This window comes from Drosophila montana, unplaced genomic scaffold (genome assembly GCF_035044405.1).
Source record: "Drosophila montana isolate Dmon_TW-CO22-7 unplaced genomic scaffold, ASM3504440v1 contig_1181_1, whole genome shotgun sequence".
NCBI lineage: Eukaryota > Metazoa > Arthropoda > Insecta > Diptera > Drosophilidae > Drosophila > Drosophila montana.
This window is the reverse complement of record NW_026996164.1, coordinates 165,580-178,833: the sequence shown is the minus strand read 5'-3', so window position 1 is coordinate 178,833 and position 13,254 is coordinate 165,580. Positions and strand designations below refer to the sequence as shown.

Here is a 13,254-nt window from a genome sequence, read left to right as displayed (position 1 = left end):
GATACCTGCAATGTTCCAAATCCCCCTATTAACCTCGCTAAAATACTGTCGTCGCTATCGTAGTGTTCATGCGCGTCTACGTCGGAGTCACAGTCGCTCATTCGAATTTAAACCTCTGTATGAAACCGAACAACACATAAAAGGTTAAGCTAATGGGATTCTTATAAATTTTTTCCTCAATCAGAAATAGACACTCCTTTTCTTACTTTAACAAAATTAATTTGTGCGTATTCGAAAAAAAATTGTTCTTGAAATTTTATATTCTCACTTCACAAATCACTTACATGATTCTATTGTTGTACGTATTTTGACGAATTCCACCGCCGCTGTCACAACTATAGATGATTCTGTTGATGTTGTAATTTTTTTACGAATTCCACCGCTGCTGTCACAACCAGAGCTGCCGATTTGTGTTTTTTTATTTAGATTGTTTTTCACGATTAACGTTAATGTTGACTTTGAAACCGTTTTATCGCGTTTTTTTTTTATTTTTTATTTTTAATTATTGGGTTTTTTAGGTTGGGCGCCAATTAGTGCATTAATGTCTGCAACTTTGGGTTTGCCGGTTGCATGTAAAGATGCATATAAAAAATGAGTTAACTAAAGGGAGACTTTAAGGGACGATACGTCGCGCTTTTATTGTTTCCAAACTTAGACTAAACAATACAATCTTTATCAATCTAAGCAATGCCCGCAGAGCCGCCGTCGCTGCCCAAGAGCCGCCGTCGCTGCTGCAGAACCGCTGCCGCCGCTCTCGCAAAAGTGCAGCGTTAGCGCCTCGTGTGCGGTGTCGGATGACCGTCGCGGCCGGTGACATAGTTGCGACATATCCGTCGCCACATGACTCTGGTCATTGGCTTCCCCAGAACGCTGGGTCAGCACATACCAATAGTCAGTGGTTAACTTATATACTATTCTTAAAGCTACATCTCAAGTTTGGTGACTCTAGCACTTATTATTTACCCAATTTGCTTAAAAAACAAGATTTCGATATCGATTTTTAGGCACCTACAGCTAAAATTTCAAGTCTCTAGCTCTTATAGGTTCTGAGATCCATGCGTTCATACATACGGACGGACGGACGGACAGACAGACAGACGGTCATGGCTAGATCGACTCGGCTGTTGATGCTGATCAAGAATATATATACTTTGTGGGGTCGGAGATGCTTCCTTCTGCCTGTAACATACATTTGCACAAATAAATTATACCCTTTATACCCAGTTTCAATGGGTTCAGGGTATACAAATAATGATATCAACAAGTTTTATAGGTATGTATGTATATATTTGTGTGCCTTTTAATCACCGACACTTCAAGACTTTTAACATGAAATACACGCTCGTATATCCCCACGTTAGAAATGGTTGCGCTTGCTAAAGGAATGGAAACCCGGAATTTTCGTTACATCGCTCTAAACTAGGGTGATATTATTTTAGACTTTGGGGCAGCGAACAAGTATTACGCAGTCAGTTGCACCGTCAAGAATCATTCTTCCTTTTATTGCGGTTGAATATGAATAATGCACAAGTTTAATAATTTATATGAATATAGCTTAACTATTTCTATGCAACAAGAGTACCTACCTTGGTAGAGCAGCACCGGTAACCTTGTGTAATTTGAAAAGGTCAACATACTGCGGTAGTTGAACTGACTGAGCCAACCAATCAGTGGTTTGCTCAATGGTCCAATTATGTACCTCCGAGCGTAACCAAGCATCCCATAGCTCTTTAACCGAAATATGCATATCATCATTAAAATGAAATGCCTTTTGACGTTTTTCATAACCGGAGTCATATTTCAATTCTTCACGAAGAAACTATTTTCAACAATAAATGATAAGATTAAATTTAAAGAGTGGCTGTTAATTTACATACATCATCCGATTCGCTCAAGTCGATATTTCCATTATCGTCGTCATCTAGTTGACGATGCAAAGTGGCGATAGCCTCCATGCCGAGCCGATCTTGTACGTTTTCGTTTTCACAGTCAAAGTCGTCTGCATTACATGTGGCATCGGGCACACTGCTAAGGGAACCTAAAAATAAATAGTGCAAAATGTATTCATGATTTCAAGATCAGGATAGTTAACTTGAAAATTGCTATTTTATATTCTAAATCAGTTCGATATGACTATTACAAGCAAATTTGAAAAAATTTAATTTAAATTCCAACAAATTCGCTGATAAACTTAGTTGTCGTTAAGTATGTATCTATAACTCTGTTAAATCACAAACCAAATAACATATAGACTGGTCAAACCGTATATTTGGTGGTGACAATCGTTTTTTTTGCGGCTGGTCCAAAGTCGCCTTCGTTTTTGTTCGGGTTCGAGACATGCCCGCATGCTCTCACAGCAAGAGAGTAAGAATACATATGGCCTGTGTCGTGGAACGGCAACGCTGTCTTTTTACTCGCTCACTCTACAAGAAACTGCTTTGGCTTACTCTCATCCATATGATTTGTGCGATAGAACGGCATCGCTGTTTTTTATCTCGCTCCCACTACAGGAAACTGCTTTGGCTTACTCTCAGTGCTCTTTCAATTTGTCTATGTACCGTTTAAATGTTTGTGTGTGTATGTGTCCTCACAAGCAAAAATGCCCACAAATTCAATTTTTCTCAAAAGTCGGTGGCATTTCTTCCCTTTTGAGGGGACGAGTAATATGAAATTATGAAAGGGTTTGCCAAGTCAATGTGAAATTCTTTCATTTTAGCTCGTTCGTGTTCGAAAGGGTACCTAAGCGTTGGCATGTGTGCATTTAAAAGTTTTTGGACTTGCTATTGACGCATACTTGCGTATTTTGTATATGAATAGAAGCATTTATGCGCATGTGTGCTTGTTGGTCCCTGCCTGCCTGTCTGATGCAAATTTGACAATATTTTTGGATTTCTGAATTTCGAGCTCTACACACACACACAGAGACACAAATGTGTGTGAATGGGCTGATCATGGGCGCAAAATTTAAAAATATCATTATTGGCACGCGTCTGACGCGTGACTCCTTATTATCTGCAGCAGCCCGTTGGGCCGAAAGGGTAAACTTTTGGCAAGCACCCGCACTTGCATATGTACATAGGTCAAGTGACTGATCACTTAAATAATTTTGTGACCAGCGGATATATGTGCAAAAAATTAAATCTTCAATTATGTGTAAATGTATATATTTTTTGTATTATTGATTTTATTGACTTATCATATTCAAGCTATTCAATTCAAACCCTAAATCATAAAAAGAAGGGCGCGCGTTAGACGCGTGCCAATAATGATATTTTTAAAATCGGACCAGCCGCAAAAAAAACGATTGTCGCCACCAAATATACGGTTTGACCAGTCTATATGTTATTTGGATAGAAGCATTATTGTGTTTGTGTGCATGATGGTTGCCTGCCTGTCCGATGCAAATTTGACAAGATTTGAAGTTTTATGAATTTCGTATACACAATACACACACACACAAATGTGTGTGATTGAGAAGATCATGGACTCAAATGAAAATTGAATTATTGGCACGCTTTTGACACGCGAGTTACCGTATCTCTCAGCGAGGGTATCGCAGAGTCGATGCCACAAACTAAACCGCTAAGAAACGGATGGAGTTACATTCCTTTCCCCGTGTCTCTCGCAGCCCACTCAAGAGGGCATCGGTACATTGTCACAGTTTTTATGTGCCTTGTATCACATTCCGAACTAAGCAGTTTAAGAGAATGTGGTTGCGACACTTCTTTCGCTACCAATTGAACAACACCAATTTCTCAGACTGATGTTGAGAAAAAATTCCATAATATATTGTAAACATTAGCTTAGCATAAGATTGAAGAGTAAATGTAAAGTTAGTCTTGGCTGAAGAATGAAACCCATCAGTTGGTTATTTACTTGAACATATGAGCATATAAAAGAGCAATACAGAGTGAAACTGTTTCAAACAAACTCCTCCAACCAGGACACAATTGTTATCTCCCTCGGCCACGGAAGATAACTCGCGCACTTCTTTTTTATGGTTTCGGGTTTGAATTGATGAAAGAATGTTGACCCCTTATTACGTGCAGGTGGCCGTTGGCCACGCTTGGTAAGCACCTACACTTGCATATGTAGGTCAAGTGACTGATCACTTAAATGATTTTATGACCAACGCAAACTTGTGCAAAAAACAAAATATTTAATATTACCAAAAACAAAAGAGGGCGAATACATACTATATTTATAGAATTAATAATTTTATTGACCTATAATATTTAGCTTATTCATATTTGAATTTGAAAAATTTGAAATGATTCTATTTATATACAAAGTGTGCAAATGTGCGTGCATGGCAAGTCAAAAAAATTTTAATTGCACACATGCCAACGCTTAGTTACCCTTACCAACAATAACGAGCTAAAATGCAAGAATTTCGCATCGACGTGGCAAACCCTTTTATTATTTCATATTACTCGTCCCTTCAAAAAGGAAGAAATGCCACCGACATTTGAGAAAAAATTGAATTTGTTCGCATTGTTGTTTGTGCGGACAGACAAAAACACATACATTTAAACGATCCCTAGACATAATATGACAGCACTGAGAGTAAGCCAAAGCACTTTCCTGTAGTGAAATCGAGATAAAAAACAGTGATGCCGTTCTCTCGCACAAATCATATGAACCAGAGTGAGCCAAAGCAGTTTCCTGTACTGGGAGCGAGATAAAAGACTGCGATGCTGTTTTACCACACAAATCATATGTATTTCTAACTGTCTTGCTCGCTAAGCAAGTGAGCTTGTCTCGTACCCGTACAAAAACGAAGACGATTTTGGACCCTATGTCAGCAGTTTTGAATGTCCAAATTAATTGTACTAGATGTCTCATCTGTTTGTTGTTTGGTTAGTGGTTATATGTTAAATGAGTTAACTGGTAATTAATGATTCAACAAACTCTTAATAAACTGCACATTTTACAGAAAAAGGCAAAAAACTTTATGCACTAGAACAAAAAGGTTGACATAAGAAACGTATTATTTATTTTTGTAATATTTGTGTATATAGAAGATGTTCTTGTATGTTATTGGCAAGCTATATTAAAAAATTTCTTTCGCGCTTGCATATACATATGTTTGCAGCAGCAGTCAAGAGTTTTTAAATAGTTTAGAAAGTTAAAGTTCGTATATAGGCGAATTGTACGTTTTTCTTTTTTTCACGGGATTGGTAGAATTTTGTATGTCTTTAAGAGATTTTAGATTTGTTTTTGTGAATATTGATGTTTCTTATTCAGCCCCTGATTACTGTGTGCTATTCTGGATCGCTCAGATTTCAAATTCTTTGTCTACTACAACCGATGACTGTATTTATTTTAAGATATTTGAAAAAGATTATGGTCCTGGTGTCGAAGACTCTTTCCGCCTATTTGTAATAACCATTACGCCCTTTTACCGATCTTCCATACTTAAAAATAAAAGGCGAGCATTTAAACGATCCCTAGACATAATGAGAGAGCATTGAGAGCACTGAGAGTAAGCCAAAGCAGTTTCCTGTAGTGGGAGAGAGATACAATACAGCGATGCCGTTCTACCATACAAATAATATGTATTTCTTACTTTTTTGCTCTCTGAGTAAGTGAGCGTATCTTGGACCCGAACAAAAACGAAGACGAGTTTGGAGCAGATGTCATCAATTTTGAATGTCCACATGAATTGTACTAGTTGTCTCATCTATATGATCTATGGTTAGTGGCAGAAGTTAACGGCGTGTGATGTTGGAAAGCGGTTGGAGGCTCGCAAAATGGCTAAGAACGAAATTGCTTTGCAATACTTTGTGATGTGTAGCATAGCAGCGAAAGCAGACATGGCCACGAGCTTTGGTTCCTATATTCCTATAACTGCTGACAATAAGTATTTACTATAAAACTTTTATCTTTTTACAGACATTCTCTGACAAGTAAATGCAAGCAATAGAAATACAACGACAAGAAAATTCACCAAGACTATTACAAGTCGCCACTGTACACCACATTCGAGGGTAATTGTATACTTATTCTTGGAATGGACTCACTCAAATTTTATCTCACCTGTTTAGCCCCTTCTTTGTTCTCCTCCCGCCTCGTAGAAGATTTCGACGCCTACAGGGCCTGCCTGATTTCCGGCCGGAAAACATGGTCGGCCAGTTTGGTCGACGCTTTTATTTTTTTTTGATTTGTTTTGTTTGTTCAGCTTTAAGTTTTATCGTAAAGTTTAATTTTTGTTTTAGGCCATGCTAGGTCCGACAATTCAACGAATTTTCGAATTGTTTTAATAATTCGCAGCGCTATGAACCTTTTTATTTTGATATATTTTTTATTTAGTTCGGCATGATCCGAAGATTATTTATCATTTAGTTAATATTTGGTTCACAAACAGGTAAGTGTTGAAGGAGTTTTTCTTTTCTTTTTTCTTCTTCAAATTTTTCAAAAGGATGCGATTGCGCAGAGCACGCCTGTTGTCGACCGCTGACAAGGTCGAACTCCCTGAACTCTGTACATCTGAGCAGCAACGTGATCGGTGCCGAATATTTGGTACACCCTTATATTAGTGGTCACCGTTGCTGCCCATATGCACAGCTGCGTATTTTGGCCCAGTTGAAGGCCAAGGGCAATACGAAGGGCTCCCGATTCGCTCTCCCACCCACTCCCTGAGCGAATCGCATTGCCAATCGCCGACGCTCTTCCGCATTTCCACACTCAGGCGTTGCCACCCTCACGTTTATTAGGCCCTATGGGCTCGATTTAACATCCGATAACCTGACCTGAAAAAATATCGACGCAGCCGATAATATCAAATGCAACACGAAAAGAAAGATATCGACGCTGCCGATAATATCAAATGCAACAACACTAGTCTCATCGAGATCAATCCTCATGTTATCGATATGCATTCAAGCATTAACAACAATAATATTGGACCAACAGTAGAATAATTACAACACCGAATAATTACACACACATAACCAAGCAAAGAACAAGAAACCAAAAAGGTAGTCAAATCCAGAATAACAATCTAATCGCCAAGGTGAGCATTCTTTGCTGCATTCGGCAGCAAAATTGTCCACAAAACAATAAGCAATCACCAACAGAAGAAATGAAAAACTGTACTATGTAACTTTGGAATAGTAAATTTTTGAAAAATAACCTGTAATTTCTAAATAACTTTTTAACTGGTTATGAGTTCTTGGAAGTAGCCTGAATTCGCACAGTTAATTACTGAAGCCTTTTTAAAAAATATAGTTACAACACAGGCGCATACGCATAAGCGCTGACCATGCTCCCCACGGGCAATGCCCGGGAGTACTATGTACAAAAAGTCCAAAGCTGCACGCGCACTAATACTTTGATGCAACTATATATGCATAAGTACACTCTTCCTCTCAGAAAATGTGTTTTCACTTGAATTCAATAAAGGACATTCCAAAAACTGACGTTAATTTAGGAAGTTCGTTACACATATTTACATGGCGACCGTGACAGGACCAGCAAAGGATCGATGTACCTAAATGTGGGAACCAGAAACCGATAAAAGAACAACAACAATAACAATAGCAGAATCAAAAGTACGCCGAAAGAAAACTGATAAATCTGAGTGAGTTGGGTGACTTGTAGGGTAGAGTTTTTTTTTAAAACAAAACGGTTCATGTCGATACTAATAGATGAGTATCGACGAAGTCAGTTAACAGTCCCAAAATCGGGTAACGACTATAAAAAAGGGCACCACTGTCACGGTGGCATTCTGTGGCCAATTAAAATCCGACAGGCTAAATTACAAGCTCTGACAGTCCCAAGCCTCCCAATTGAAAAACAGTCGGGGAACTGTTCACTGAAATCGATAATCTAGAGGCAGTCCGTTCTCGACGCACTCGAAATAGTTGATTCGTTCAAAGGAACACTCGAAAGTTTAATAGAATCTGTTGTAAAAACAAAACCTAAAGGCTATGCTAGAAACTTGATAGAAGCTGAATCAACAATTATATATATATCAAGCAAGCTTAGATCATCAGTAAAAGGCGAATAACTAGATGTACTGAACGCGAAACTGATGAATCTTCAGCAGAAGCATAAAGCGGCGAACGTTGACACCCAAGAAATAGAACAATTGACCAAAGCACTGGAAGGTGCATACATTGCTGATGGTATTCATCGACCTTAGCAAGCAAATATGCCACTACACAGCTGTCAAAGCAATTGTAAACAAGCAAGAGGCTGTAGTCGGAAATTTCCGACTAGGGGATACCCTGAACCCTCTTCTACCAACACCAAATGATGCTCGCAGTAATAAAAATAGCAGTAATCAAAATAAATATAAAAATAAAATCGTTCCCTCTGTAGGGTTCGAACTCGCAACTAACCGCACTTCTTGCAGCCGCCTCTACTCAATAGCCAAACCAACAACTGATCCAAACTGAAAAAAAAAACCAGTTAAAAAAAGCACATATACACAGCACAGAAAAGGAATTCAAAGTAGACGCGCAGGAATGTGTATACAGAAATTCTTGAATTTGCACTAGCTGCTGCAAGCACGAGGCCAGCCAAATCGATCTTGATGATTCTTTTTTTTTTTTGTATTTTGTATATATATTCTCAAAAAGTCAATTGCATTTTATTTGTTGCTTAAATTGGTGGACAGTATGAATTGGTTTATTTACTTGATTTATGGTTATGAGGTTGAAGCGGGGAGGTGGTGATAGCTATGTGAAAAACATATGATATATATATACTATTCTGGAAGCTGCATGACAAGTTTGGTGACTCTAGCTCTCATTATTTACCGATTTTGCTTAAAAAACAGCATTTTGATATCGATTACTTGGAAACGGGGCCAGTCGTCGAATAACGGATACAAACTCGTACTGGGCGGGCACTAAGAAGACCTATACTTAAAATTTCAAGTTTCTAGCTGTTGCAAATAGATTATACCCTTTTTACCCATTTTCAATGAGTTCAGGGCATAAAAATTGATCAATAGACGAAGTAAAGCTTATTATGGATGTCAATTTAATAACATGAACGAAGCCATTTCTAAATTTGTCCGATTTGCACCGATGCAAATTTTTCTACAGTACATCTTATTGTACTATAGAATATACGTGTATTATCAAAAAGTCAATTGCATTTAAATTGTGGCTTATACTTGTGGGCACATTGGTGTTTTTAATTGATTTATAGCTATTATGTAGTAGCGGGGAGGTGGTGGTAGCTATAAAATGAAAGATACTTGATGTATATACTATTCTAGAAGCTACATGTCAAGTTTGGTGACTCTTGCTCTTATTATAAACCAAAATTTCTCAAAAACAGAATTTCGATATCGAGTTTTATCGATTACATGGAAACGGGGCAAGTTATCGAATATCGGTGACAAACTCGATCTGCGCAGGCCCTAGGAGAACCTACAACATTTCAAGTCTCTAGCTCTAGGTTCTAAGATCCTTGCGTTCATACATATGGACGGACGGACGGTCGGACAGACAGACGGACATGGCTAGATCGACTCGGCTATTGATGCTCATCGAGAATATATATACTTTATAGGGTCGGAGATGCTTCCTTCTGCCTGTAACATACATTTGCACAAATACATTATACGCCTTTTACCCATTTTCAATGGGTTCAGGGTATAAAAATGAAAATAGAAGCAGCAAGCTCACTCTTTTATTCGATACAGGAGAAGATATTTATATTTTAATATCAAATTCATATACGACATAGACCATAACTTTTACGCAAATAGCAGGCATTAGCGAAGGTACAATAAATTGTGTTGCATTTACCTATGTCGAAATTAAGTCAGATAACTACATTATACCTCATAATATTCATAGTGTAATTTCCAATACCATGTGATGGAATTATCGGTATGGATTTTCTTACGATGTACAACTGTCAACTTGTCATTTACAAGCACCTCAAAACTGGTTAATAGCACTAACCATACAATGCATAGACTTGTCAAATGTCAAAATAATCGGATACCGATAAATCGTCAACGACTGAGCCCCATGGGTGACCGCGACCATTTTAGTGTGCCCAGACAAAGTAAGACTGCTGAGAGTGGCAGCCGAACGCCGGCCTCGAAAGCCGAGCGTTCAGTATGAAGCCGCATCTCGCTCAGCGCATATCGTCGCTGCGGCTGATGCCTTTTCATAATATATGTATGTAAGTTTTTAATTCCTTACATCCCAAAAACATACATGTGTGTATGCATGTGCAGAGTGTGCCTCGCTCTCACTTATTGATTTGCGCACTTGTGTGCATCTCCTTTTCCCTGCATAGCTTCTCAAAAACCCCGAGATCTACAAACATACAAATGTTTGTGTTGTGTGGATGTGCGCAAAAGTAGATCGCAGCGTTTGTCGCGAGCCAGAGATTTTTTCTTCAATTGTGTGCCCTTTGTGCCTGTGGCACACACATTCAAATGCTCTATCATGTATTTCTTCGTTTAGTCAGGCATAATGAGAAGAATCGGATTTTTTTATATTTAATAAAAAACTTAAATGACCAAAATGATATATTTATACATTATATTTTAATTATTTTGTTTACTGTGGGGACCAATTTTGCTTAAAATTAAAAAATAACTAAGTCGTATTTCTGCAAGGGTAATTCTTCGTCGGCTTGTCGAATAATTTAAAAAAAGACCAAACATTGAAAATGTTCAATTTTTTCGACTTGCTACTTGTGCACACGCACACTCTTTCGAGTAAGCAGTTGGGTGACATTATTAAAGGGTTTGGCCTGTTCATGTGCAAAACTCCTATTTTCCATGCATGTTGTAAGGGTAAGGGTACCTGAACGTTGGCATGTGTGCATAATAACTTTTTGGGCCTGCCAAGCACACATACTTACACACTTTTCTATATGGATGGAAGCATTTATGCGTTTTTCGTGCGTGTTGGTTGCCTGCCTGCCTGCCCGATGCAAATTTGACCAAATTTGACGTTTTTGGCATTTCTAAATTTCGAGCTCTACACACAGACACACACACACACACACAAAAATGTGTGCGAATGAGCCGATCAAGGGTTTGTCGTGAAATAGAGATATTTTCATCAATGGGTGCGTAAATTTGGGCGACGGTGGGCTTGCGGCTTGTGTGAACAGGCAACGAAAACAGGAGAACCGCACTTGCCGCTCGTTTGCACTTTGATATGGAACAAATGCAAGTGATCTTTTTATTTATTTTTTGACATAGTAAACATTTTGGGTTAAAGGGTGTTATGGCAGGCAATAAACGATCAGAATGTCCAGCATGCGTCTGCATCCATTTGTCCATTTGTTCACACATTTGTGCCTTACGCGGCCGCAAGCCCACCGTCGCCCAAATTTACGCACCCATTGATGAAAATATCTCTATTTCACGACAAACCCTTGATCGGCTCATTCGCACACATTTTTGTGTGTGTGTGTGTGTGTGTCTGTGTGTAGAGCTCGAAATTTAGAAATGCCAAAAACGTCAAATTTGGTCAAATTTGCATCGGGCAGGCAGGCAGGCAACCAACACGCACACAAATGCATAAATGCTTCCATCCATATAGAAAAGTGTGTAAGTGTGTGTGCTTGGCAGGCCCAAAAAGTTATTATGCACACATGCCAACGTTCAGGTACCCTTACACTTACAACAAGCATGGAAAATAGGAGTTTTGCACATGAACAGGCTAAACCCTTTAATAATGTCACCCAACTGCTTACTCGAAAGAGTGTGCGTGTGCACAAGTAGCAAGTCGAAAAAATTAAACATTTTCAATGTTTGGTCTTTTCTTAAATTATTCGACAAGCCGACGAAGAATTACCCTTGCAGAAATACGACTTAGTTTTTTTTTAATTTTAAGCAAAATTGGTCCCCACAGTAAACAAAATAATTAAAATATAATGTATAAATATATCATTTTGGTCATTTAAGTTTTTTATTAAATATAAAAAAATCCGATTCTTCTCATTATGCCTGACTAAACGAAGAAATACATGATAGAGCATTTGAATGTGTGTGCCACAGGCACAAAGGGCACACAATTGAAGAAAAAATCTCTGGCTCGCGACAAAAACTGCGATCTACTTTTGCGCACATCCACACAACACAAACATTAGTATGTTTGTAGATCTCGGGGTTTTTGAGAAGCTATGCAGGGAAAAGGAGATGCACACAAGTGCGCAAATCAATAAGTGAGAGCGAGGCACACTCTGCACATGCATACACACATGTATGTTTTTGGGATGTAAGGAATTAAAAACTTACATACATATATTATGAAAAGGCATCAGCCGCAGCGACGATATGCGCTGAGCGAGATGCGGCTTCATACTGAACGCTCGGCTTTCGAGGCCGGCGTTCGGCTGCCACTCTCAGCAGTCTTACTTTGTCTGGGCACACTAAAATGGTCGCGGTCACCCATGGGGCTCAGTCGTTGACGATTTATCGGTATCCGATTATTTTGACATTTGACAAGTCTATGCATTGTATGGTTAGTGTTAATAGTCAGACCCAAAAATATTCAGACGCATATCCGTATACCAATCACGCATACGTACGGAACCAATTCCACTCTACTACCAGCCCAAACTGAAGTAGTTAGACAAATTAAAATAAAATCAATTGAACAGCAAGTTTTCATTTCCAATCAAGAAATAAAATATTTTATATTTATTGTATTACAGATTCAACAAACACTTACATCTGACTATTCAACACCACAAATACTAATGAAATAGTAGACTTCGGAAATATTTCATATGAGCCCCTCAGTAAATATAATATTCTAAGCCCTTCTACTGTCGAAAGACAAAATCAAGTATTAGCAAAATTAAATACAAATTATCCAACAATTTGCTAAACTATTAAATAAACTATGTACGGAATATAGCGACATTTTCGGACTAGAATCAGAAACAATTTCAACAAATAACTTTTATAAAAAAAAATTGAGACTTAAAAACGAGGAGACGATATATATTAAGAATTATAGAATTTCACATACCCATAAAGAAGAAATTAAATCTCAGGTAAATAAGTTAATACGCAAAAAAATCGTCGAACCGTCCGTTTCAGAATATAAAAGACCACTCTTACTGGTTCCCAAGAAACCTTTCCCAGGTTCCACTGACAAAAGATGGCGACTAGTAGTAGATTATTGCCAAATTAATAAAAAAATATTAGCTGAGAAGTTCCAACTTCCAAGGATAGAAGATAAACTTGATCAACTAGGACGAGCAAAATATTCTTCATGTCACGACTTAATGTCTGGATTCCACCAGAACTCCATA

The 13,254-nt window shown here is 38.2% G+C and overlaps 1 protein-coding gene across 5 annotated transcripts in view; it reads right to left on the bottom strand.

The window, feature by feature from the left end:
• The window catches only part of Stim (stromal interaction molecule), a 209,110-nt gene that overhangs the window by 91,764 nt on the left and 104,092 nt on the right, over positions 1 to 13,254 (bottom strand). For all 5 annotated transcript variants that reach the window (XM_064700708.1, XM_064700697.1, XM_064700724.1 and 2 more), the window contains 2 exons: positions 1,878 to 2,038; positions 1,587 to 1,819 (listed from right to left, as the gene is read on the bottom strand). In XM_064700708.1, the coding sequence (XP_064556778.1) occupies positions 1,587 to 1,819; positions 1,878 to 2,038 (394 nt within the window). The remainder of the gene's footprint in view (positions 1 to 1,586; positions 1,820 to 1,877; positions 2,039 to 13,254) is intronic.